The sequence below is a fragment of the Drosophila elegans genome, unplaced genomic scaffold, assembly GCF_018152505.1.
Source record: "Drosophila elegans isolate 14027-0461.03 unplaced genomic scaffold, ASM1815250v1 contig_476, whole genome shotgun sequence".
In the NCBI taxonomy this organism is placed as follows: Eukaryota; Metazoa; Arthropoda; class Insecta; order Diptera; family Drosophilidae; genus Drosophila; species Drosophila elegans.
In genome coordinates this window covers 20,771,700-20,797,998 of record NW_024545863.1, presented here as the reverse complement: position 1 = coordinate 20,797,998, position 26,299 = coordinate 20,771,700, and the positions used below count along the sequence as shown (strand labels likewise).

At 42.1% G+C, this 26,299-nt stretch overlaps 2 protein-coding genes across 3 annotated transcripts in view; both read right to left on the bottom strand.

Moving 5' to 3' along the window:
• Positions 1 to 964: 964 nt before the first annotated feature.
• LOC108147100 (probable low-specificity L-threonine aldolase 2) lies at positions 965 to 4,308 on the bottom strand. 2 transcript variants are annotated; one of them, XM_017273387.2, is made up of 6 exons: positions 4,217 to 4,308; positions 3,618 to 3,828; positions 2,541 to 2,615; positions 2,063 to 2,471; positions 1,443 to 1,579; positions 965 to 1,383 (listed from the first exon to the last, which is right to left on the bottom strand). In XM_017273387.2, the coding sequence occupies exons 2-6, from the start codon at positions 3,823 to 3,825 to the stop codon at positions 1,064 to 1,066; spliced, it is 1,149 nt and encodes a 382-aa protein (XP_017128876.1). In that variant the 5' UTR covers positions 3,826 to 3,828; positions 4,217 to 4,308; the 3' UTR covers positions 965 to 1,063. The 2 variants fall into 2 exon arrangements, with proteins under 2 accessions (XP_017128876.1, XP_041565554.1); XM_041709620.1 differs by lacking the exon at positions 4,217 to 4,308 and having other exon boundaries at positions 3,618 to 4,124.
• Positions 4,309 to 4,521: 213 nt separating this feature from the next.
• The window catches only part of LOC108147175 (extracellular serine/threonine protein CG31145), a 68,063-nt gene continuing 46,285 nt past the window's right edge, over positions 4,522 to 26,299 (bottom strand). The window contains 9 exon segments of the mRNA XM_041709111.1: positions 4,522 to 5,756; positions 6,531 to 6,671; positions 7,373 to 7,485; positions 7,708 to 7,788; positions 11,836 to 12,079; positions 14,317 to 14,409; positions 15,055 to 15,133; positions 16,102 to 16,226; positions 22,869 to 23,147. Coding sequence (XP_041565045.1) covers positions 5,558 to 5,756; positions 6,531 to 6,671; positions 7,373 to 7,485; positions 7,708 to 7,788; positions 11,836 to 12,079; positions 14,317 to 14,409; positions 15,055 to 15,133; positions 16,102 to 16,226; positions 22,869 to 23,147 — 1,354 coding nt within the window. The 3' untranslated portion in view covers positions 4,522 to 5,557.

Genomic DNA, 26,299 nt, shown 5'->3' with positions numbered 1-26,299 from the left:
AACTTCTGCTACTACGATGCCATGATGATGACGATGATGATGATGGAGCGGTGGGGCTAAAAAGCAATACCGCAAACACACATTTTCACACCCATCGTCGCATGTCTAGAAGCTATTTATAGACTGCCTCCCCTTCTCCCTTACACACCCTGCCCACCTCTGGCCATCTCCCTCTCACAAAGCTCGCGTGTGTGGGCTTTTGGGGAAAGAGTGAAAAGTGGCTCTTTAATGGGCGCATTGCATACTTTCGGGCACAATTAGAGTTCATTGTTGCAGCCGAAATTCGATCGAAAAACCTTCTTTAATTACTTGCCATTTGGCCAGATGACTTTTTGTTACACATTAATTCGCCCTGAATCTGCGAAGGCTCTGCCAGACAAAGAGCAACTTTGGCCAAGTCAATTCAATTTCAATTTATCAAATGCTTCAGCAATTTCTCTAATTGAATTTCGTTTCATTTGGCATGGCATAATTTATAAAATATAACATTTCAATGCCGAGAGCCGAGAACCCAGCCCTCTTATTGATGCCATTCACTCAGCCCGAGAGGAGCTCTCTAATCCATTGTACGGACCCAGAGGCCCAGCATCCCGGCCATCCAATCATTTTGAGCGCATTCCGCATTCGCCGGCCATAAGTTTGCTTATAAATCACAACTGTCCGATGGCCGTAGCATCGAGCATCCTCAAGGCTTTTAAATCGATGAGCACATCGTCGGATTGACAATAATATTTTAAAAATAATTTTATTATTTCATTCAGCCGAGCACTCATGCAGACACACAAGGGAAAACTTCTGGCGATTAAAGAGGTGGAGCTGGAGGTGAATAAGGAGCAGCCAAATGGGAGGTGGGAGTTCGAGTTGGGGGGTTATGTCCATCGGGCATCGATGGAGCTGTGCCCGGTCATGCGTGAATGTAAACGCAGCGCGGACCCACTCAAGGGGCAATAATACAAATTTGAGCTTTTCCTTCGCTTCCCTCTATCTCTTTAATTAAACGACAAAAAGCGAAATCTAATTGTGTTTGTCATTTTAGTAATATTCAAAAGAACAAATTCCACGCCTATTCGCGGGGCCATCGCAGGTCGTACTGCCCGATGACGTACTTCAGCTTCCTGATGGCCAGTTCCACCTGCCCCTCGTCCACCTGGTGGTAGAGTACCAGACGGGCAAAGGCCCAGTCCCGGGCACAGGCCTTCACCACGATTCCGGCTCCGTGTTTACCCGTCACCCCAGCTTCCAGTTCTCCGGACTCCACGGTGCCAAGGCGGTCGGCGAACTCACTGGCCAACAGTTTGGGTTGAGTTATCTCCACCAGAAGGATATTGCTCTGCACAGTCTCCAGGCTCACGGTGATATTGGGACTCTGCAGTTCGAAAATAGCTGAGGAGAAAACCAATAATAAATTTGAAATCCAAATAATTGGGCTTGGCACTGCTTACCTTTCGCGATTTTCTTCGTACGCTCGTGATCTTTGCCCAGCAGCGGCACCACTTCATCCAAGGCCACTAGTCCAGCTGCTGCAAGCACGCCCGCCTGCCTCATGCCGCCTCCCAAAGCCTTGCGTAGACGGTGTGCTCTAAGCATTGAAAAAACAGATTACATCAGGGTTTTATATAATTATAATGAATTACAAATTTAAGCCCCTAATGCTATTCTATTTTTCTTTATTTTGTAAATATTATTTCTAGCAAAACAGATGAACATACGAGAAAATGTAACTATCCAATTGAAAATAAAAAAAACTTTAAATTTTTATTTTGAAACGTAATGTGACTCTTGTTTCACAAAAGATATGGCTTTTTTTGGTTTTAAAGTCACGGATCTTAAGGTTTTTCCACACAAGCCGATTTTGTTTAATTGATATTAACAAAAATAAGGATCCCCATTCCATTAACTTAAAATGGACAAAATAGAAATCAACAGCAAAGCTTGAAGAGGCAGCTTCCACAATTATATTAAAGTGTGGCCTCCCACATCCTCCCAATCGAAACTGGAGAAGCAGACAAGGACCTGGCAGGCAGGGAATTAGATACTCTGGCCGTAGGCGGGTCAAACTCACTCGGAAATGAAGGCCTTGGAGCCGACCAGTACGGATCCCACTGGGGCCGATAAGCCCTTGCTGAAGCAGATGGAGACGGAGTCAAAGTCGCGGCAGATGCGCTCCACGCCCACGCCCAAGGCCGCGGCCGCGTTGAAGACCCGCGCTCCGTCCATGTGGAGGGCGATACGGGCTGAGCCGGTGCCCACTCCCGGCTGTCGCACCAGGGCGGCCAGCTCGTCCAGGAAGGCCAGCGGCACCACCTTGCCGCCGCAGATGTTGTGGGTGTTCTCCACCACCACCAGCGAGGTGATGGGCTCGTGGCAGTCCTCGTGTCGGATCCTGCGGCGCAGCTCCTGGAGGCTGAAGGTGCCGTCCTGCTCGTTCTTCAGCGTGGCTAATTGGACGCCGGCCAAGTGCGAGGCGCCACCTAAACGTGATTAATGAAAACGCTCCGGAGTCAGTGGGCCGGAGTGCGTGTGCGGTTTGCTGTTCTCACCTTGCTCGTACAAAAAGATGTGCGATAAATCGCCGACCAGGGCCTCAGCTCCACGACGATGGCAGTGAACCATAACTGCGGGGGAATTATCAAGGGAAACGTTCGAGGTCAGTATCACTTTCAAGCTAATCTAAAATTTTCTAATCATATAAATTAGGTTAACGGAAGTTTAATTATTCCAAAAAAAATTTAACGAAATACCTCAAAAATGTCCCTATATACATCTTAAAGCTGGCTTAGATTTCAGCTTAGTTTCCGGAAACTTTTTTAGGTGAAAATCATTTAAACATTTTTATATCTCATAAAAACTTTACACCTGGTCTTCTTAATTGGTTTTTGATTTACTTTGAAGTGTACTTAAGCTTGTTAAGATAAGGGAATGTTTGTATCAGTAGCGACTGCCACAAAATCATAACTTATAATATCACCAAAACTTATGAGGTGTGCTCATTGTTATTTAACCTAATAAAAAAGAGGGATTTCTAAATATTTATAGATATTTTTTCCATAAAATTTCAATTTTAATGAAAGTCATTCGGACCAAGAAGTAATTTCATGAATTTCACCTTTAACTGAAGCAACCCTCGTGAAAAATTAGCACAATTGTAAGTCTAAGTAAAGTTTCTTTTTGAATGAAATGCAAACTTCGAGTTCCATTAGAAATATTAATTTGAGCGAATGCATAAATTACTCGAAATTGCGATGCCCGGAGCGACTGCTCCCTGGTCTTTCGTCCTTTATCCAAAAGCCTTCTGCTTTTCCGTTACCAGCTCGACTGTGGCACACGTCCACGTCTAATATTAAAGTCTATAAAAATTAATGTTATGTTTATGGGCGCCCTTAGCCTTTACGATAATGTACCTGATGCATGATATGAGCTCTGCTTTCTTGTTTTTCTTTCACCTTTTTCTTTTTTTTGTTGGCTCACCTTGCCTTTTGTAATCTGAGACGACTACTGGCCTCGGTTTAAACTAATAAACATAAGCGATTCTGCCCACTACCAGGGATGGGGAAGGGCAATGCCGAAAATGAGCCAGGGTTTATTTATGTGCTAGCTATGCTATGGTAGCCACTCACTTGCCAGTAGATTTCCCATGGTGCCGCTGGGCACAAAGAGACCCGCCTCTTTGCCGAAAAGGGCCGCTGTCCGCGCCTCCAGTTCCTTGACGGTTGGATCCTCGCCGTATACGTCATCCCCAACCACGGCGGAGGCCATCCGGTCCCGCATCTTGTCCGTGGGCTGGCTCACGGTGTCCGAGCGCAGGTCAACAATGGAGTGGGACATTTTCTGGAAGTTGATTAGCTCGGATATTTGCATAAGGTGGGCTATGTCGATTTTCCTTCTTTGTTGGCCAGTCCCCGATGGAATCGCAGATTCCGCTCATTTACGTTGAGACACGTCAGTTGCACTGCCTTAAATAATTGATACGGGCACTGGGCGATAGGCGGATTGGGACCTTACACCAAAACAGACAATCACTTCTCCGTCAGCCGCCGAATGCGGCCCGCTCGACATTGGAATGCGGCCCGCCCAGCGATTGCATAATCGTCATATTATTTATAACACTTGATCTCTCAGCCGAGCTCCTATATTCAATTATGTTTTTATAGTCTTAATTCGGTTTGCGAAAAAAATAAACTAAATGAAATAAGCAAACAACCATTCATCAACTCACTTGGGCACTTAATTGATAGATCACTCGACAACAAAAATCACACAACGTGCTCGGAGCAGAGCTATCAGAAAACTGACCCCAACAGCTGCTATGTGGCCGGCATTAGCTTGGGTTCTTTGTAGAGGGGCCTCCAGCAGTGCGAAATATCAGAGAGCACTGATATTACTGTTCCCAATTGGGCAGCGATTGACTGAATTAGCGGGAGAGCCAGAAATACTTACTCAATTCTCTTCGAGTACCGATAATACTCTTTATTTCTCCGTAAAACCGTAAAAGAAAGCTTTCAAAAACACACAATACAGGCATTTCTTTGGTACTTTTTTTTATTAATTACATCTGAAATTTTCACTAAAATTTTACTAATTCTAACACAATTTAGTTGTTGTCTCTGCATCTTTACATCTTGGCCAATTAATGCTCTCTATCTCAACCACATAAGGTACAATTGAAAAACGTTACAATAATAAAAACAAACATAACTTAGCTATATACTCAATAATAGTAATAATTTGTTTGTTAACAGTAGTTTCTTTCTCTTTTGTTTTGTTTCCCACATGGTGAAGTACATGATTCTCGCTGGAACTGATTGGACTAACTAATAAGACGATCCTTGAATCGGATAAAGCTACGCCTGATATCGATCATAAAGTTAGGTCAACTTACAAACTAAACTTGCAACAACTTTACTTGAGAATGAGGGCGGGAGGGGAGGGGTCAATTTGCATACGGGAAAAGTGTATGCACATAAAAGTCGTAAATATGTATGAAAAAACTATAAATAAATATTTAAAAAATAGTTTTTAATTTTTTAGTTTTCCTTTCAGTTATAGTTCCTCTTGTTTATGTTTTATAGTCTTTTGAACAAGTTTCCTTCTGGCGCACGCTGGCAAAATGTTGAGTTTTTGCCCTGTTTTCACTATCTCCTTCAGGTTGTTTGCACATTGTGTCTTTGTTTACTTTTGGCACCCACTGTAAGCGTACGATACTGCTCGGTGTGATTTGGGTGTGCGATTGGGTGGGAGGTACTCAATTTTCATTGCCAATCGATGCTTTTCCAGCTGCCCGACAAACAATCTAGGTGAAAGTATAAACATTAGAGTGAATTCAATTCCGCCCCTGGCTCTTGGCCTTCTTCTCTCATTTCTTTTTGGTATGTGCAGACAGAGCGATAGGGGTTCCTTCACATAGGACGTTGGTCTTTTTCAAAGACCGATTGCCACCAACATTAATGCTAATTATTTTGTTTTCAGTTTCAACACACAGGACACGCGACTAACAGCTAGGGGTTTAAGCTAATGCTCTAGGATGATTTGTGGGTTCCCTCTGGCCGCCTCCTCATCGCTATGAGGAGAGGTCCGTCTCGGATCCGTCCACATCGCCCGGCGGATTCCGTTTGATGCAGTCCCGTATGCTCTGCAGGATTATGCCGGTCCGCCGGTCCAGGGCCTCCAGGTGCGGCTGCCAGAGCACCGGACTGACGGGATCCAGGCTCAGCGACTCACTCATCAGCTGCGACAGCGGCTTGGGGCCATTGTGGAACCTGCAGGTGAATTAAAATGTTTCATTAGTCCACTGAAGCTTTGCAATTTAAGCCTAATCATCTACAAATTAAAAAAATAATCCTGCTAGTCATTATAATAAATCCTTTAAAATAATTGACGAGATTGTGGGCACTTCAAAAAGCAAATTGATGTTTGAATATCATCAAGTTATCAATCTTGTATTGTTCGGACCATGAAATAAGCAAATACAAACAAATCACAAAGGATTATAACATTATTACACTACAGAGCATTTAATAACTCAATGTTTGCATTTATCATTCTACTATTCAAGTACCATACAATAATCTAAACATCTTAAAGACCAAACTGCAGAGTCAAATAAGCACATAAAATCAGCTTAAAATAAATCAATATATGTTATTGAATAGTCAACTCTTCTTTCAAAAACTAATTCATCATCATATTTATATTTCTGATAGTATTAATTAAAGATTAATTAATTCAATGATTTCCTTAATCATAAGCACATAAATTTAGCATATTAAATATTCAAATTAAAAACAATATTGATTTACTGGCTGTTTATATGTTTGAAATGTAGTAAAGTAGCAGTTGTAATTCAATGATTTCCTTAAGCATTGTGATATTAAAATAGCATACGCTTGTGTAAGTACTGTAGAGACAATAAAGATGTGAGGTTATTTATTCTTTGAGGAATAAACTTCGTAATAGTCAATTTCCATTATAATAGCGAGTAGCAAAACTAGCCTGACTACGTAGATTAACTCTTGATTCAAGGCAATACTCACTCCAGCAGCTTGACGAGCGTCGACTTGCGCACCAGGCAGCACTGCAGCACGGGCGCCAGGATGGAGAGCTCGTCGTGAAAGGGCCGCCCAAAGCCACGGCCGTGGTCCAAATGCAGGGGGAACGTCTCATTGCCGTAGACCCTGCGAGTGCAAACAAGAGTCGATCCAAATTAGAGTGAATGCGGCAATCAGGCAGGCCCCAGCCCAAGTCTGCCTCGGCAGATTGGCGGCATAATTGCCTGGCATGGGAAGTCGACCTGGAAAAGACCAGGCTAGACCGGGCCAGGCCCACTATCAGGGCAGGTGTTAGCTGGGTGCCAGCGATGACAGGTCGTAAGCCCAACAAACGCTTTTGCATAACAAACAATTTAGCAGCAGGCCGGCATCGATGTGGGGTGACAGCGGCGGTGGCGGCTTACAAAGCTGAGATGTTTTGCAACCTTTTGCCGGCGTGGTTCGGAAATATCTTTCCAGCTGCTGCATCTGCCACATCGACGGCGGCTGGTTGGCTTGGCTGGCTGCTTGCCATGCAGGTGCTGGCATATCCCTGGCAAATGCAGGTGCTTAGGAGCACACGGGGCGCATACGTAACGCGCCAAAGGCAGACCAAGGAGACGCAGGCAGGAAGCCAACAAAGCCATGTGTGCGGAAATAAACCGATCGCATTAGTTACCCTGCCAAGGACATATAGACACTTACACCCACACACACACACACACACACACACACACACACACACACACACACACACACACACACACACACACACACACACACACACACGCTCGCACATCCGGCTTAACCCCTTAGGGCCCGTAGTCCTGCCTCGCCCCAATACTCACTTGAACGTCTCGTAATGATGACGATCCATGTTGCCAGTGAGAAAATCAAAGACGGCCATGTCCATGAGGTCGTACAGCCGCCTGCCGTCATCGTAGGGCGGAATATCCCGGACCTAAGTGGATATTTTGCAGAAGTGGGAAAGGGAGAGAGAGGGGGAAAAATCAAATGCAAAATTAAGCTGCAGCTCGGCCAGCAATGTCTTAATTAAGTCAGCTCTCCCTCTGCTACGACCACAATAAAAACATTTGCATTTCAATCGAGTTTAAATGCAAATTAAATAAAAGAAACCGCAGCACAAGGGGCCGGGGCTGGGCATCAGTTGGAGGATACATACCAGGGCACAGTAATTGGCATCTGTCTCCCATTGGGCCTTCTTCCTTTTGTGGTAGGAGCGTCGCCAGGGATGCCGCCACAGCTGTTGGGGTGAAAAGCAGAGAGGGAGGACCGGAAATCAATTCGGATTCTTGCAGGCAAACAACGAGCGGCCAACAGAAACAACCGAGGTATGCCTGTCTAAGCGGTGAAATTTACACTCTGAAATATGGTTTTCTTAACTTCGAGTTATGAGGAAAACGTAAGCAAAATGTTACCTTTTAAAATATTAGGCCCATCTATTTTCAAATTTATACAAAATTATCTTTCTAAACTATATACAAATTTTACTTTGTTTTAAAGGCAAAAAAGCTTTTAAAACCATGCCACTTTTTAAGCCAAACCACTCACAAATATTTTTATTTAAACTGGAGTTTTACATCTTACAAGAACTATGACTTAAGCACAGACAGGTCAAAAGGCTTAGATTAGCTTGCCCCTTATAATAAAATATTCTAATTTCCAATCTTAAGTGAGTGTAACCTTGACAAGTTTGTTCTTAAAACGAAAACAGGAGTTTTTCCTGAGTGTTATAATATCAGTTTTGCTTTATGGCAGCCCTCACTGTCTCTCTCGCGAATTCTTTTAACTGCAGGCTAAATTAATTTTGCTTAAATTAAATTATTTGCCCAGCGCTGGCCGAGGCAGGCAATAAAACTTTTGCGCAAGCCCCGCGTTTTCTTGCGGCCACCGCAACTTACCTTCCGTCCCTGAGTTGCGGGGTCAGGGGGTCAACAATAGCGACAACAACAAGAGGTACAACAACGGCGGCAACAGAAACAGGAACAAGAACAGGAACAGGAACGGCAAAACGGGAGCGGGAGTAGCAACAAAAAAAAATGTATATGAAATATATAAAAGAATTAAAAAACAGGGGAGCGGGCGCACAAAAATGCATAATAAAAGCTCGGCGCGTTGGGCGTTTTATGCTGAGTGGGCGTGGCGGCGGCGGCGGCGGAGTGTGTAATGACCGGAAGCGGGGGCCAAAAGGGGGTCTCTTCGCGGGGGGTCAACGGTACGGAGAATGCAGCAGGCGGTGCAAAGCAAGGCAAGGCAAACAGAAAGCGGAAAATGCAAACTGGGGGAAATGCAACAAACTACACAAAAACAAGAAAGAAAGCAAACTTCGGCAAGCCGAAGTTCATATACCCTTGCAGCTATCGCAAGATTAAATATTTTTGAAAACATTAAAATTATGATTTACTTGCGTATATGTTTAAAAACATTGAAGCTATGACGATTTGCAGCTTAATTATTTGATTGTTCTTTTATATATTTTTATTATTTGTATGGGAGCTATATGATATAGTCGTCCGATTTTGATGAAACTTAAACCATAATTCTGAAATATTTAACCATTGCTTTATGTCGAAGAACAAAACAAAAAATTAAAAAACAGCAAAGTTATAATTTTTTTCAATTATTTTTCCGATTGTTCCTATGGGAGCTATATGCTATAGTCGTCCGATTTTGATGAAATTTTAACCATAATTCTGAAATATTTAACCATTGCTTTATGTCGAAGAACAAAACAAAAAATTAAAAAACAGCAAAGTTATAATTTTTTTTCAATTATTTTTCCGATTGTTCCTATGGGAGCTATATGCTATAGTCGTCCGATTTTGATTAAATTTAAACCATAATTCTGAAATATTTAACCATTACTAAATGCCGAAGAACTAAACAAAAAATTAAAAAACAGCAAAGTTATAATTTTTTTTCAATTATTTTTCCGATTGTTCCTATGGGAGCTATATGCTATAGTCGTCCGATCCGGCTCGTTCCGACTTATATACTACCTGCAATAGAAAGACAACTTTTGGGAAAGTTTCATGCAGATAGCTTTAAAACTGAGAGACTAGTTTGCATATAAACGGACGGACAGACGGACAGACGGACAGACGGACAGACGGACAGACGGACGGACAGACGGACATGGCTAGATCGACTCTACTAGTGATGCTGATCAAGAATATATATACTTTATAGGGTCGGAAACGTCTCCTTCACTGCGTTGCAAACTTCTGACTGAAATTATAATACCCTCTGCAAGGGTATAAAAATGTGAAAGAAGCAAACATAAAGCAGAAAACTCAGGTAAGTTAACGCTGCCATGGTGACAGCGGTGGGGGGGTTCCCATAGCGCTCTTTAGCTCCCCAATTCACCTTAGCTTAGCCAGAAAAAAATGCATAAATCAAGCCAAATTAAATTTTATGAGAGCAGCGGGAAACGAAAAAGGGGCCAAAAAGATAGAATGTGAGGCAAGCAATTTGCAATTTTTGTTAGCTGCGCGTTAAATGCACTTGATAAATTCGTGGAACGCAATGGAAATGCTTTAAGATGAAAAGAACTTTATGAAAAGTGCTTCTGGAGTCACAGATTTTCTAAAAATTTTATATTCTTAATCGAAGCACTTAGTAATTAAAAAAATGATGATGGCATTAGTTATGTTGTTTCACAATATATATATTTTAGTCATTGGGATGGAATCTTTCTTAAAATTATTGTTTAAAGTAATTTTCTATGTACCAACTAAAGCTTAGATCAAACTGTTATTAAAATTTATTCTTATAGTATCTGTAACTATGCAGTGATATATTATTATTATATATGAAAAGTTTTTTGACCAATCTCCCCGATTTCTAGTAAATAATAATAAGCACAGTAAAATATGATTGAATTTCACCTTATCCTGGCCATTATATAACAAGTTGTTCATTTATAATGCTTATTCTTGGCTTCCCCTTCATTCGCTGCAATTCAGTTGCCCATAGAACCCTCTTAACTGAATTCCCAAAGCATTTAACAAACGTGCAAATCAAATTTGCAACTTAATTAAAATTCTGTTCAGTTACAAAAAAAATGTGCTCGTTGTTTACAACGCAAGGGAACCAAACTTGGCCAGGCCGGAAAAAGAATGTAACAAAAACCTGAACAGCAAAAAGAAAGGGTTAAGGGGAAAACGAAAATAAAGGAAAGGAAAGGAAAAGAAAAGAGAAGGGGCTGTGGAAAAGGAGAAAGAAAAATGATCTCTTGTGCATAATTTACAGTTTTGCCTTACGCCAAATCTCAAGTATACACTTAACCATTTTCTACTTGTAAACTGTTTGGAGAGCGAGCCGCCGCAAAAAAAGGGGGAAAATAAAGAGAATTATTCCTTTGAGGCTTCGGGGCAGGGATACTAAAAAAATATATATCTATGTACAAAATAGACTAAAAATAAAATGCCTCTGCTGCGGCGCAAATCTGAGGATGAGTTCGGATGAACCCTTTTTATAGCCGCAACTCGCCAACTGAGACAGTCGAGTCCTGAAGTGGACAGGACTGGGCTTTAATTTTTCGGTAATTTGCATTTAAAAGCTGTTGCCCTTGTCCCTTTTTTTCTGGTTTTTTGTTTTTTGGTTGATGAAGTGGACTCTAGAATTTATTAACGCCAACGACTGAGTCCTGGGTTCCTGCATTTTATATTCCATTTTACGCTTTACCAGTCGCTGAAGAACTGATACAATATTTCTGCTTTTAATTCAACAGCCAAACGAACTCGAATGAATGAATGAAAATGGGAGTGGGAACGAAGTGGCTCACTGGGGAGGTAAAAGGTAAACGAGTCCAGTGCACAAACAAAGGATAAAAGGCATGCGAACAACAAAAATTATGCAAATTAAAAGTGAGTTCTTTTGAGCCGGCGCTATTTAAAATTCTCTCTAAGCCTTAAGTGAGTTGTTCGGGGGTTCAACTGACCACCAACTGACCCACAGGAAACCTCATAGCTCACCTGTTGCGAAGCACAATACCACCCACACACACACACACACAGTGCTTACAGACTAAGTAAATAAAGTGATTTGTTATTTGGCCCAGGCGCACGAAATTGGTAATGAAAGCGAAGCGGGCGGAGCATAAATTGTAATCTGGCGCAGTGTTGAAGCTGGTCGTGCATTAATCAAAAACCACTTAGCCCGGCCCACAGACATGATCCCCATGCCCATCCCCATACCCATCCCACTGGCATGCGTGCTGGATGAAGTGTCAGCGTCGTAGGTTATGAAAATGGATGGGGATACATGGGGGCGGTGTTCAGATACATACCTTGCGATTGCCCGACTCAAAGTTGGGCAGAAAGGCGGCGAAGGAGCCCTCCAGCAAGTCCGGGTTGCCACAAATGGCATGCGAGGTGTCACAATAGTACGAGCACTTGCCATGGAAGCATAAATTCAGCGATGGCGAAACAAAGAACGTCTTCAATAAATTCTCCTCGGCCAGTTGATAAATTTCGGTCGTAATGTTCAGCGTACGGCCGGCCACGGGCATGGCACGCCGGAATCCCAGGATTCTGAAACCGGAGAGAGGTGCAGAAAAGCGGTTAACGAAATGCCAACAAAAAATTAAGGAAAAAAGCTACCGTCAAAGTAGCCGACTATGAGATTCCCAGTTACAAAGTATACACAAATATTTTCCAAATAAAAGTCCTATATGCCCCTATATTATCTTTACTTTAAAAGTAGATTATGAATCATATATATGCACTCAAAAATATAGCAATTCAAGTTACTTCTGGTTATTTAATTACTTTTACAATCTACCTCATTTCCCCTAGAAGTACCAGGTATGAAAAGAAACATCCTACGAAATAACAGCTCACCAAGGAAACTTTTCCCTAATGTTTTTTGTGGGAAGCTGTGGAGAAACACTGCGTGTGAAACAGAATGCGTAGGCAAGGACAAGCTAAAATATTTGTGGACTGTTGTCAGGGAAATGGGAGGGCATAATACAATAAGGAAAATAACTCCTTGTTTATTTAAGGAAACCCAATCGCACAACAATTGCGCTAATTGAGTGAAACCCGAGCTGTATTTTCATCAATCAAATTGCGTTGGTCGAGTACAAAAAATAGATTTCCCATCGAATCAATGAGTGAATGAAAATTTCAGCAATCTTTCCGTCAAGGCACGGCTAATCCCATTCGATCTGAAAGGGTTCACATGAGATTTATGGTCAAGGGTGTGTGGCGGCTGATCAAAAAATATTATCGAAATTATTTGGCAACATGTTCATTGTCTGGGGGTCGTCGGCAGCCCGAGGTCAGTGGGAAAATGCCGTAAATTTATATCGCCCACTCACTCCAGCCACTCCATCACACACTGCACTCCATTAGAGGGCTGACAGGCCGAATTGGCAGAAGTTTGCCAGCAGGGCAATCCTGCCAATCGACAGGAGAGTTGGTCAACCAACTCGAAAGGGGACGGCATGTGCGTGCTTTTGGCAGCCACAACAATTACACAAGTTATGACGCCTTATCTAAATTCAAAAATCCCCCCGGCAATTAACCTGGCCATCGGAGCTTTGTCAAAGGCAAGCAGCAGCAGCTGCTAACTATGCAGACAATTCCAGTCTAAATGACGGCAGGACATGTCAGGCTACTTGGCCGAGTTAATTAGCCATGAAAGGGCGCAGATAGCTGGCAGGGTTATATGGCCACATCATTTACATGAGCCAGCTTTTTGCCTCATGAAAAATATTCTTAAATATCATTTAATGGCACCCTTTGGCCTTGGCCTCCACCGAACGGGTGAATGTATGGACATTTTTTATTATATATGCCCCGACCATCATAAATAATGAACATAAATTGACTGCGGTCTGACCTCAGCCTGTGTTTGTGTGTGTCAGGATTATAGGGGATTCTAATCGCAGAGGGTCAGGCATCCAAAAGTGTTATAAATTTGAATGCCGAATGTAGGCCCGGGGACCGGTTCACATGGCCGACAAATTGGTTAATTTGATTGCTTTGTCATGCACTAAAAAAACGAATAATTTTCGATGGGCCATAAACGTGAAATGTGGCTGTGAAATATATTGAACACATCTCCCAGGAAATGTAACCATTATCGGGAAAAAAAATGCTTGATATTGGTAATCCAAATTCTAAATATTTATACCCTTTTCAAGGTGTTTTACTGAAGGTATTTAGGATAAACAAGGCTGGATATGGTTATAAAAAAACTTTTATTAAAGTGTTTTATTTTAAACAAATGCCTTTAAAAAACAATTAATCAATAAAGTTAACTTGACTTGCTATTCAACCTATTTTTAAGTTAAATTACACTTTTCCCTGCACTAAATTAACAAGGCTATGTAAGAACTTGTTTTACCATTGGTTTCTGATATAATGCCTATTTTGTTAATTTCCTTACAATAATAAGGGCATTACAGCTTAGCACTTCAACGCAGCTGTTTTCTTGTTCAAAATTAAATTTAGGTGATGTCCAGCCAGTCCAGAATGCAGTCTGGTTTGCCTAATTGAATATTTCAAATTGATTTTGCACAATATTTCCCTGATTTCCCCGCCTTTGTGCTGCGGTGGCCAATCCATTCGACGCTCACCATAAATATTTACGTATAATTGAAAATTAAATTAAAAATAAATAAGAGTATGCCAGACATTTGCACGATGCCGGGGCAAATTTAATTCAATCGAACGATATCGCATTGGAATTCTTATCCACTCGAATGCTCCTGGTGCGAATTCAGCAGCACGACATGGGATTGGAAGGGAAAGTTTTCACTCACCTGTCCAAATGGAAGGCGGCAATCTCGGCGTTGTGACGCTCGTAGTCCGTGAAGTAGAAATGGTTGGGCAGCGTTTGCTGGTCCCGCGGAAACCTGTGGAAATGCAAATGAGCGGGATCAGAGGTGCGGTGGCAACATAACGAAATGAATAGAAACTGCGGGCTTCTGTCACCAGCTTAATGCATTTGCGTGGGGCCACTTTGAATTTTCCCACGGTGAACAACCTGCATTGCTACGTGCCAGCTTAATTACTTACACGAAAGAGAGTGCTATTTAAAAAAAAATATACATACATACATATAGTAAAAAACACAAAAAAAAGGGCTTTCATTTAAATTGCAAATGAATGGCATTATAAGGACACTTTGCACTTTGGCAGTTGCGCCACTGTGGCAAAAGGGAGAATGGGAGACCAGCACGTTGAGTTGACCAAGCCAACGCGTTTAAATCTCATTAAAAAGTGCATGAATAATTTTTTTTTAAATTCACCAGCAGCTTCAAGTGCCACCGCAAAACGACGGCAATGGACGTGGAATTTTCATCGACAGGCCGCAGGAAAGTCAGCGAATAAAAAGCGCAATTTTATTTACTCGGCTGCGCGAAAAGTGTTGTCGACAAGTGGGCAAAAGTTGCATTCATTACGCACGCGGAAAATCGGAGACGGACGACGGGACAAATGCATTAAGCGGCGACAGACTGCGAAATCTTCGAAAACGTCCATCCGCTGGCCAAACTTACCGCATCGGCTTCATTAAGGCCTTGATATCATTCGGGTACTCGATGATCAATTTCAGCTGGGTGCCGCCCTCCTTTTGCACTGCGAACGACACGAAGGAACGAATGAATGAATGTAAATTAATCAAGCACTGGAAATTAATTGAAGCAAAAACGGAATTCAAGCAGTTCTCACTTCAGTGATCAGCTTTCGTCCGTAGTCGGCTTTTAAAATTCAACCAAACCAGACTGCAAAAACAAATTACACTCGACTAAATACCAATTAAAACGCATTCAAAAAACACACAAATATTGCGTATACGCACAATACCACACAAAGGAGCCAGAATTAAAACCCTTCTTGGCTTGTTTTCCATACAGTGTGTGAAGTGAACTGAATAGTTTGATCATTGCAGGCAGAGCTTTGCAGCCATGATTCCCACTGACCATAACAGGCAAAAACAAAATAACCAAACTACTGCCACACGCATACCGTACCGCATTTCATTAAAATTTATTCTAAAACAAACAAATGAAAATTGGCCAAGCCCTTTATTACTTATGAATTATGTCTGAAAGTTGCTCTAAAACCAAAGTCCTGCGTGTTTTGGTCTGTTTGCAGAAATTGCCTTTGTACGCGGCGTATACGTGATAAATGCCAGCGTCACAATGCTAAAGTTGCAGCAATTATGCTGCCACAGTGTCATTGTTGCCCGCGTCCCCTTTTCAACCCCGCCGTCTCTCTCGGTTTTCCCTTAACTGCAAATGAGTTTTCTTTTCGCAGCTCCGAGCTGCCGCTGTTAAAAGTTTATTATTAATAAATTATGGGTTTAATGAATGCGCTGGAAAAAGTTTGCTATGAAAATAGTTTTGCAACGGCACCTCAATAATACCAGCCGCCAAGCTCCACATAATTGAGTTAAATGTGCAGCTGAGTCCGCCCTTCCCTGCGGATGCCCTCTAGTTCGGGCCAACAAACTTGGCCAGTATTTATGACTTTACAAGCCCACAAGCCCACAATCCCACAATTCCACAATTGCACAACGGCATGGCGGAAGCAGACTGTCTTACCAACATGCTGTATTGGCAGCTTGATCATGTCACGTAGCACCGCATCCACCAGAGTGTCCTGTTCACCGTACAGCTCCTTCTTCGTGATGCGCAATTGGAAGCGCTCCAAATTGCTGGCATTTGCACTGCAAAGAGATGGAGGAGTTCGGGTTCAGATGGAGTCGGCCAAAAGGGAAACAAAATGATAGAAATGTAAGTAAAAATCGAGCATCGCAGCCAAGAGCCAGCTGTCGTTTGCAGGCAAAGGAAGCCATAAGGACAATCAGCCTGAAGACCTACACTTGGAAATATATATATTTTTTCTTAACTTTAGAACCAGGAATGTTGAAACCTTTCTTCATATTAACTTTAAACTCAATTTTTTTAAGGACAAACAGCCTGAAGCCCTACACTTGGATATATATGTTTGTCCTAGCTATATTAAAAATAAAGTAAAAGCCGCATAGATATTAACTTTTTTAATTTTTACAACATTTTCTCCTCCCTGAAGCTGTATACTTACTTTAATCAAACACTTTAATTAAAACTGATACAAGTAAAAGTGTCTCATTATATAAATACAAATTTTTCAGCTTTAAAAACAGTTAAGTCAAGTATTGAAAGTATTATTTATGTAAGATAAAGTCCCCTAGACAGTTTTTTATTTAAGTTTACTGTAGATACAAATCGAAATCCAACTATTTGTGACATTAAAACGATTCTAGATGCTGAGTGTAGGTGGTCCTTTGGGCTCCCTCATAAGTATGCCATGCTTTGAGGCTGCATATCAAGATTTCTCACATTGATTTGTCAAAGCAATGCCCTACTCCTCTGGCTTTCTTTCTTTGCCGCTGTCATGACAATTTGGCTTGCAAATGCCAAGACCCCCCCACACATCAGCCGTAATCTTTGGTGGTCGATTTTTCCTGTTGCTGCCAGACTGGCAATTGTCGGAAAATATCTTTTCCTCTCCGATTATGCTTTGCACTTATCCTCCTCGTATTCCTCTTTTGACATATGCCGCTCACATGGCCAATGCTTTTGTCTTAAGCTCTTGCAGTTACGCTTTCAGATTTTGTCCAATTTGTGCTGGTTAAGCACTGAGAGCCCTTTCAGAATTTCAGCTTCAAAGTGCTCTTCTGTGGCATTAGCCTTCCCTTTGCAATGCACAACAATTTATGCCAGCAGTCGGGACAAATTGAAATGCAAAACTCCGAGTGCTGCTCGGTGGGTCAGTCAAAAGTGAGGTACGAGCTGCCTTGTCTGATCCATTGTGCAGCAAGTTTATCACGATAATGAAGTCATATCCGTTGCTCCCCTTGACTGCTCTCAATGGCGTCCACATAACTCATTGTCCCCGTACTTCCACCATTTCCACCCACCACCCACTGCCTTCCTGCACAGTCATAATTTGCCCGCTGACTTCTGCCATACTTCAACGCCTAACCCTTTTTATGCCGGCTGCGTCTTTGCCGTTGGCCTTTGTGCGCAGGAAGGAAACAAATGTCTGGCAGACAACCTTCTCGTGCCCCAAATGACTTTCAATATATCAGCGTTGTATGGAAATGGTGACAACTTCCCGACGGCCCCAGAGCTCAATCCCCTCTTTTACCTGGCCGTATAAGAGTGGCCATGCAATCCGGTGACAATGACCAGGATCTGGGGGCCAAACAAGGGCCAGCTGAAATGACGAACCCTCGTCATCAGGTTCAAGTTCAGGGAAAAGAGCTACATCAGAAATCCAAAGCGAAAAGTTTAAGTCTCGAGGATTAAAGTCGATCCAAGGTTTTGCAAAATTTAGTGTAAGTGCTTTTAGAAACCCAATTGTCCCTGTCACCTGTTTTAAAACGGGTTTTGAAAAAAGTTAAATATCTAAAAAAAATTATTAGAGTTAATTTTAAGCAAATATTTAACATTTTTAACTTTTGACAAATGATACTGAACATGATTTTTAAAACTACTTTTATTTAAAAATACCAATTTTTTTGTAAAGTTTTCAGGTTGCTTTGTAGTAAATTAATGAAATTAAAAATTCTACAATTTTTGGTACAATTAAATTGATTTTGGCCACTGTGAATTTTTTTGTGAACAATTCGTTTGACACTTAATAGTTTCGTTTCTTTTGGCAGTGTGCCGAAAAGTATGCTACGCAGCGTAGTAGCTTGGCACAGTCAAATTTCAGCTCATGCTTCATTTGTCAATTGTGGTGGAGAGCGGCCGAGTGGCCATGTGGCCAGCGGCTACTGGAGCAGGAGCTGCGTAATTGATGAAGCCGCCGGATCCGGACACTGACTAAGCACTGGCCGCCTGCCACAGAATGGGCATGTGTTCTGCGAGTCTGCGGGTTTGGTCTTGAAGGACCAGCTGTTGCACTTTTTGGGGCCTGGGACTAAAACAATGCAAAAGCAGCAGCAGCAGCCGAACCGAATTCAAATCCCTCTTGTAATTGAGTCACGTAAATCAGTTGCAGCGGCCGGCAGTCAACATAACCCAAAATCGCATTACAAAAGAAAGTGAATGTGGTCTACGGAAAGGGGATTTTGGGAAAAAGGTCTAAGGGGGGATGGGGTAGACTCAAAATGAGGGGAATGCACGCCAAAAGCGCACGTGACATTTGGCTGACAACCGCAGTGACAGCCAGCCACCAGCCACCACCCAACGTCCTTCAGCCCACTCCACAAAAACACTACCAAGCCACCCCCCTTTTACCCCCTCCATCACTGGTCTAAGCCCGCGCAAAACTTTGTTATGCAAAGCGTTGACAGCTCGACGACGATGACAACAACGTACCGCAGCGCAAAAACAGAAACGTTGCGATGGAAAAAAAAAAATAATTGAAAAAGAAATTTTCATATAATTGGTGGTACACCCCGCGCCTTCAAACTGTCCGCTCGGCAGTTGCACGTTCCTGACGGTTACTTGCGTCAAAAGTTTACTTTGAGTTATGTTTAGCGGAAATTAAATTTATTTATGTCAGCGGCGGGACGACGGACGAAAGCTCCTCTGAATGACGTTCACTAATCAGCTTAATTGCGCTCGGTTTGATGATTTGACAGGGCAGGCGGAATATAGAATACAGAATATAGAATACAGAATCCAGAGTCCCTGGTCCTTGGTCCTGCAGCACGAGTCCTGCTAGAACACGCTGTCATGGCAATGGCCACGAATAAACTTTGCTTACAGCTGAATTATTTTGCGAAATTCAGCCAAAGATAAACGTGGGAAGCAGCGAAAAGATACTATAAGCCAGGTTTTTGTTTACCGTAATCTACATTATATTATGGAGTGTACACTATTGAAGGATGCGGGCTCTCAAAATTATGTAATAATTGGCTTTTATATTATATATTCCGCTAGTGATTTAATAAGAATGTTTGAATTGAATTGAAATGCTAAACATGACCTACAGTTGCCTGTCAATCACTTTTTAGCTTACTATTCAAATTGTGAGAACATGTAATGATAGAATCGGACTATAGATTTTAACTTATTCGCTTTCGATGCACTCACAACTAATTAATGAAATATTAAATTTCATTTGCCACACAATTGGAGCTCACCCCATGGAAATCTGGCGGTTGAGTGAAACTTTTTACCCTGGATTATGAGTGGCCCAGAGAGACTAAGACTAACTGGCTTTCACTTGTTGTGCCCGCTGCCATTGTTAGTGCTGTTATCCCCGGTGTTTTACCGCCGTTCGAAGTGGCCACTATAATAACAGCTGTCAGTCGGCATGTCCTGGCCTTTGCTTAAGCCCCGCTGCCATCCACCCACTCGCAGCCCGCAATTATTTCGCCATAAGAAAATGTCAGTAAAGTTTCGCCAGCGCAGTTTTCCCACATTTCCCGCTTTTATCCCGTTTTCCACGAGCAGCTGCGTCCTGGCCGCGGCCACAGAGCCGCAAAAGTGCTGCTTAGATGGAGCGGCGGAAAAGTTTGTGCGTGTGAAATTTTGCGGCCGCCAAGACCAGCGAGGAGCCAGAGCCATGCCATCCAAATGGACGGACCCGGGACTGCAGTGCGGACACTTTTCAGCCAAGTTCGCACAAGAATGGGCATAAGAAGCAAAACAAGACGACGACGGCGGGGCGGGGCGGCGCGGCAGGCAAAAAGGAAAGTGAAATTAAACTTATGTTGTAGCCGGGGATAAAACTTCAGCGGCAAGAGCGCGCGAACATTAAAACCAATGACAGCAGACCAACTGCAGCTGGGATCCGAGGAAAGAGCTGGGGCAAAGCTGATGGGGCGGAGTCGGAAAACTTCCACTTCACCATCGCCGAAATGTCAGCAAGCTTTCTGAGTTTTACACACTCGTCGACATTGAGCACAGTCTTTTATTACCCAACCTTCGCAGGATTCGCAGGATCCGCAGGATACCCATCCTGACCGACAGCTGGTAAAACTTCTGGTGTTTCTCCCTCTCAACCGGGTGTAATTCGCTCGAAATAAGATTTCTGTCGCCGCCCGACGCGGTCGCAATTGCAGGCTAATTAAAAATTTGTCATACTAATTAAACGCAAGCGGGCGCGAATAGGACTCTGTCACGACCCCAGGACTTGGGCTGAATCAGCAGCAACTTTGGCGTAATTATATACCCGGCTTATGCCGGACAGGCCTTCGTAGTCCGCAGTTCCGTGTACCATGCACCTGACAACTCTTCAGCAGCCGCTGGTAATAACTCATCTAGTAATTTTAGGCGCATTTGCATTTTGTCACATTTTTTTCTTTTCACCCTGCACTGGCTGCATTCTTTGCCGCGTTGTTTTACCTCAGCTTTCGGACAAAAAGTGCTGACTAAGCCGGAGTGATGTTGGCCGGGAGATAAGGGAGCATGTCGAGCATATAGGGAGCTCGGCGACAGAATTTTAATGAGATATCGCCGGAAACGAGCGACAGCAGACAGCTGGAGTGGAATCAGGACGAGATGGAGTCCCAGCATCTGGGCTCGTGTTTCAGCTAGCACAGATCTTTCAATCTCTTTAGGTGGATTACTTGTAAAAGGATGAAAAGAATGTACACTGCAATTTGTACTAATAAGCACCAGGACCGTGAGATGGAATAAAAAAAGCTTAACGAACAAATAAAATTTTAATTTTAGGGAATGATTTGTTTTGTATTACTATGAAAAAACTTAAGCTACATAAAAATACAAAATGGTGTGATAAAAGCTAAGAAAAGGTAACAAGATTGTAAGAATATTTCATGAAATGTATAAGCTTAAATGTAATACATCAGACGTCCGATATTTTCAGTTAATTTTAAGTACTTAAAAATTGTTAGGTGATGCAAAAACTAATTTTATAAAGCCAAAATTTAGAGTACTTAAGAACTTTGTTATGTTATGCAGTAATCCAATCTATAAAATTTGCACTTTGCCAGCGAGAGCATCCCAACTTCTTGTGGCAGCTAACCAGGTAAACCTACTGGCAACTTTTTTACCCTGCACATTTACTGGCAACAATTTCGCTTGTTAATGAAATTTGCATTTTGCTACGTGCGACACACCAAAAAAAAGTAGCAAACTTTCTGGCTTGCTTTTCGGTGATGTGCTATAAATTAGAAAATCAAGCATTTTATGCTAATGCCGACGCCCACACTTAGCCGACTCAGACAAAACCCACCCACTGCTACCGAAACAACAACAAAAACATGAGTTTGACAAGTTTTTGCCACTTTGCATTTTGACCATTTTCGATTTTCTTTACTTTCCCGCTTTTACCTCTGGCCCAAATTTTTGTGCAACTTCAGCTGGGGCAATGTTCGGCAACTATTAAAGCATATGAAATTACTCATACGCTACCTATTCAGTTTTGATATAAACTGCCAAAACGACTCGGCAAGCGCATTGTAAAAGCAAAGGAAAATCGTCAAAAAATAAACGTGCGGAAGATGGAGAAAACTAAGCTGATTACCGAGCAAGAAAATCAAATGAAAACTCTGCGAAATAAATTTCATTGCTGCCTCAAGTGTTCGGGAGGAAAACCCGAAGAGGAAAAGGAAGAGATTTCGCAGATAAGCGAGGGGCGGTGTGGCAAATCCACATTGATTTCTTTATTGCACTTTTATTTGATTGTGCTCGCATGAAATTACGCATACGCCATGTGGAGACAAAGCAAACTCTCATCAACGTTATCGGTGTTCGGCATCCGGAAGGAACAGAACAGAATCGTTGCCACCGGCAACAACAATCAGGCAACACTTATCAGCGACAAATAGACACATGCCGTAAAAATGTGGGCATAGAGGAATTTCTATGGGCTTACAGTCAGAGAAAATATTTTGTAGTCCCAAACAAATTATACTTTATTCAATAAATATATTAATTGTTGAGCTTTCTGTTTTAGAAATACTATATTAAGTTTTTTTTTTATTTTTTTGTATTGCTTTGAAATGCTTTTCAGAAATATTTTGTCATTTTGATCATAAAAGTAATACAAAATTTACAAAGAAAAATAATATTTTATATTTATACTTTTGATTTTTTTTGACTGCACAGGCTAAATGTCTAAAACGTAAATGTGTCACGTAAATGGAGCGTAAATTTCAATAAAAATCATTTCAATTCCGTAGAAGCCCGAAAAGTGCCGTAACTGCTGGCCGCCCTGCTCTACCCTCCCCTTTTAACTATCGTTTCCTTTATGGAATCGCAAAGGGCCTTCCCCTGCCACTATCAATTACCACGTACCCGGGCAAAGTGGCTCGGGGCCCGGATAAAAAACTGTAAGCATTATGTCCTTCCGCTTAGGGGAAATTGAATTTTTTCGCTACCGGTTTGTATGTGCCACTCACCTGGCCTTGCGATGCAGCATCTCAGCCAGCGTGGGATTGTCCCTGGCCACATCCGGCGCATTGTCCACAATCACATGCGAGTACTCGTCGCTGAGCAGGTGCCTCTGCAGATCCGCATAGCGATCGTGTGGGATGGGTTTCCGCGTGGATATGTTGCCCGACGTCCCAGGACCTGCTGCTCCTCCCGAGGCTCCGGCAGCCGCGTCCTGGCCACTGGCCGCCCCACCGCTTTGACTCGCCGCTGCCTGCGTGGAGGCCTCCTTGGAGCCCGAGGAGTTGCTGGAATAAAAGCAAAAGTTACCGAGAGTAACTGTGTTAAAAGGAGCTGCATAAAAGAATATTAAAAGTAAAATGAAAAAAAAATGGCCATAATTAGCGGAGACCCAAAAGCCGGGTGCACTTGACATTGGTCTGGGTGGCTCTCGTTGCTAATTGCAACTGCCAAGTGCCCCAGTGGCTTTTAGTGGCAGCCATCGAGCTGAACTGAAGATGTCGAGCCGGCTAAGTGCCCCCTGGCCAGGCTCCCAAAGACACGCACCTGCAGGTAAGCTACTGAAACTTTGTCAGCCCGAGTTTTAGTTGCGTTTATCTAAGACAAGGTCGACCTCCCATCCTCGATTCACCCAACCCGAAAGCCTTAACACACGTGGGACTCTTCACTTGACTGCAATGTACTTAAATTGCGGACCCAGCCACATTCCACATAAGACTGCACAGTGACAGCAAAGCCTATTTATCAAACTGTAATATTTACACTGCCCTGGTAAATATTACACATTTCTTTTAACTCACTTCTTTTGATCAGATGTTTTTTAATTTAAATTTAAATTGCAATGATTAACTATTTTATTAATCAATTCAGTTTAGTTAAGTTAAATCAATTAAGTTAAAATACAGGCCATTTATTTTTGGGTAAAATTTGAATAGGTCTATATCTATCAACCTAGCGAAATTGGTTAAAATCTAACAATTTTGTCAGAAGTTATTATGAAATTAAGATAAACGTTTATATTTTGCACAACAGATATACGCTTTCGACTTTATGCTTTGCAGTGAGCATAAATTTGTTGGCGTCATCGGGCGGAGGAATATTTATTATAGAGTATAGAATACCCGTATCTAAAAGTCGAAGCACTCGTCATTATTCTTTATTTTATATTGCATTTATTTCTTTGGCTAAGCAATTTTCAAACTAAACTGCAGAAATTTCTTCGTCTACCGTAATTATATTTTATCCTCATACTTTGCACGCAGATCACACTGTCCTTGTGTGCTGGTATTCAGCAGCATTTTAGACAGCGTCTGCTTCAGACAAAAAGAGTGCTCGAAAAATGAATTAAAGTTTTTGAATTTGTTGCATCCATTTTGCTAGCCTTGACTCTCCACAGCGCTTAGCGAAATGCTTGAGATATAGTATATGGAATAACCACCAGATCCCCAACCTAGCTCGTTAGCATATGTCCCGGGAAACGGGAGTGGGAAACGGAAACCCAGAATTATGTGGCAGTTGTGTGGCCATTAAGCCGAATGACACTACCGGCTGCCAACGAGCACTCGTGTTTGCTGGCTGCACGGAGCTCACATCATTAGGCCATAATCTCAAAATTTGACATTTTCGCAAATTGTCGTTCTGTAGAAATTTTTTAATTGTGGCCCAAGAAAGAAAGAAAGTCCTGTTGTCGCCGTGTCTTATCCATCAGCCAGAGAGACAGATAGACAGCAAGCCAGGTGTGTATGTGCACATGTGTCAGGAGAATGCAAAACTTTTTCAATTAACAGTTGCCAGCCAACGTCTGGGGCCAAGACGGCAGATAGGAAAACGCAGGCAAGAGTGTGCAAAATTGCAAAATGGCAACAGCAAGCCGAGAAGCTGTCAACATATTCTTGGGCATGAGAATGAGACAATATCTGGGAGCCAAAGCGGCTTTCACCTGCCGCCTGGAGGACTTATTAAGAATTTTCCGCCGTAACGAGCCAGGTCGGATTTCGCGCGTTTTATTGGCAGCCGCATAATGCCACTTTATGTGCTAATAAGTATTTAAATCCCGCCATCCTATTTTGCACCCACTTGCAGGATGGGTCCTCACGCTTTGTTTCGTTTATTTATGGTGCTCGTTCCAAATTGATTCTGCCACAGAAAATATGGTCCCGCTACTAACGCTTTGTTCTCGCTGCCGTTCCGACTGCACTGATCGATGTGGCGTGCACTTAATTACACTTTCGCGAAACTTTGCTCATTAAAGTGTCACGTGGTGTGCGTAACGCTGCCCACATAAGCTCCCATGTGCTGCGGTTAATTAACCAGTCAAATGCAACTGTAATGACAATAGACGGGCCGGCGCACAGAGTGGCGACCACAGGATCATAGGTGAAAGTTTATGCAAGTCGAAAGCGATGTCGCTGCCAGGGGTTACGGGATGGATTTCACGAACTGCTAATTGGATTTTAGGGGGGCATTTCGATTTAATAGCACATACAAACATGTCAAGATCGTCGAACGTGCTACAAACTGGTTAGCATCTCCTTTTTCTGTTATATGCCTACTAATTATGCAACAGAAATTCGCCTTTGCCAATTTAAAACATACTTTGGCCGAATTTTTACTGTAATGTAATGATTAATTAGTTAAATTATAAGTAAAATACTGATACAATTTAAAAAAGTTTAAGTTCATTTAAGACCATTAAAAATCAAAAACAAAAAAAGATAGAAAAAAGGTGATAAAATAATGATTGGTACAAGCCCATTGAATATCTAAATTTTAAAACAATCTCGATATAAAAAATAAACAATTTAAATTTGTAAGCACATAAATAAGAAATTTATTTATAGTTCCAAAGATAAATCAAACCAAACAAACAAAATGATCCCACATATTTTTTAAAAATTTATTATTATCTGAATTTAAAACAATTTGTAACTTTAAAATTCTGAAACAAACATTTTATTATGATCCTAAAGATTGGATTTAAAACAAGGTCTTTAAAGGTATTTCCCCAAATATCTGGTTAACTGCAATCATTTTAATTAAAGGGTTAAGAAACTCTCCGAAAACAAAAACGAAAAACAAGAGATTGATAACAACCCAAAAATGAGAATCATCTCTGAAAATGAGTTTTCCCTCAGCTGCTTTGGACGGCGGCGAACACCATTTGCAGCATTGCCAAGTTGCTGCCTCAGTTTTCAGTTTTTAATGAAATAATTAAAAAATTATAAAGCAAGCAGGCGGGATGGAGGGGACAAGACACGAAATCAGGGGGATCCGGGGTGTCCGGGGTGTCTGAGGATGGAGACGGGCAAACATTTGATGCTTAAATAGAATTTATTACGCTTCACAGACGCGCTGCACGACTCAGTGCATGGAGGCATCATAATTTTGCATTTGCCATGGCGCATAAGTAGATAGCAGGGAGTTTGTTATGGAGAAGCGA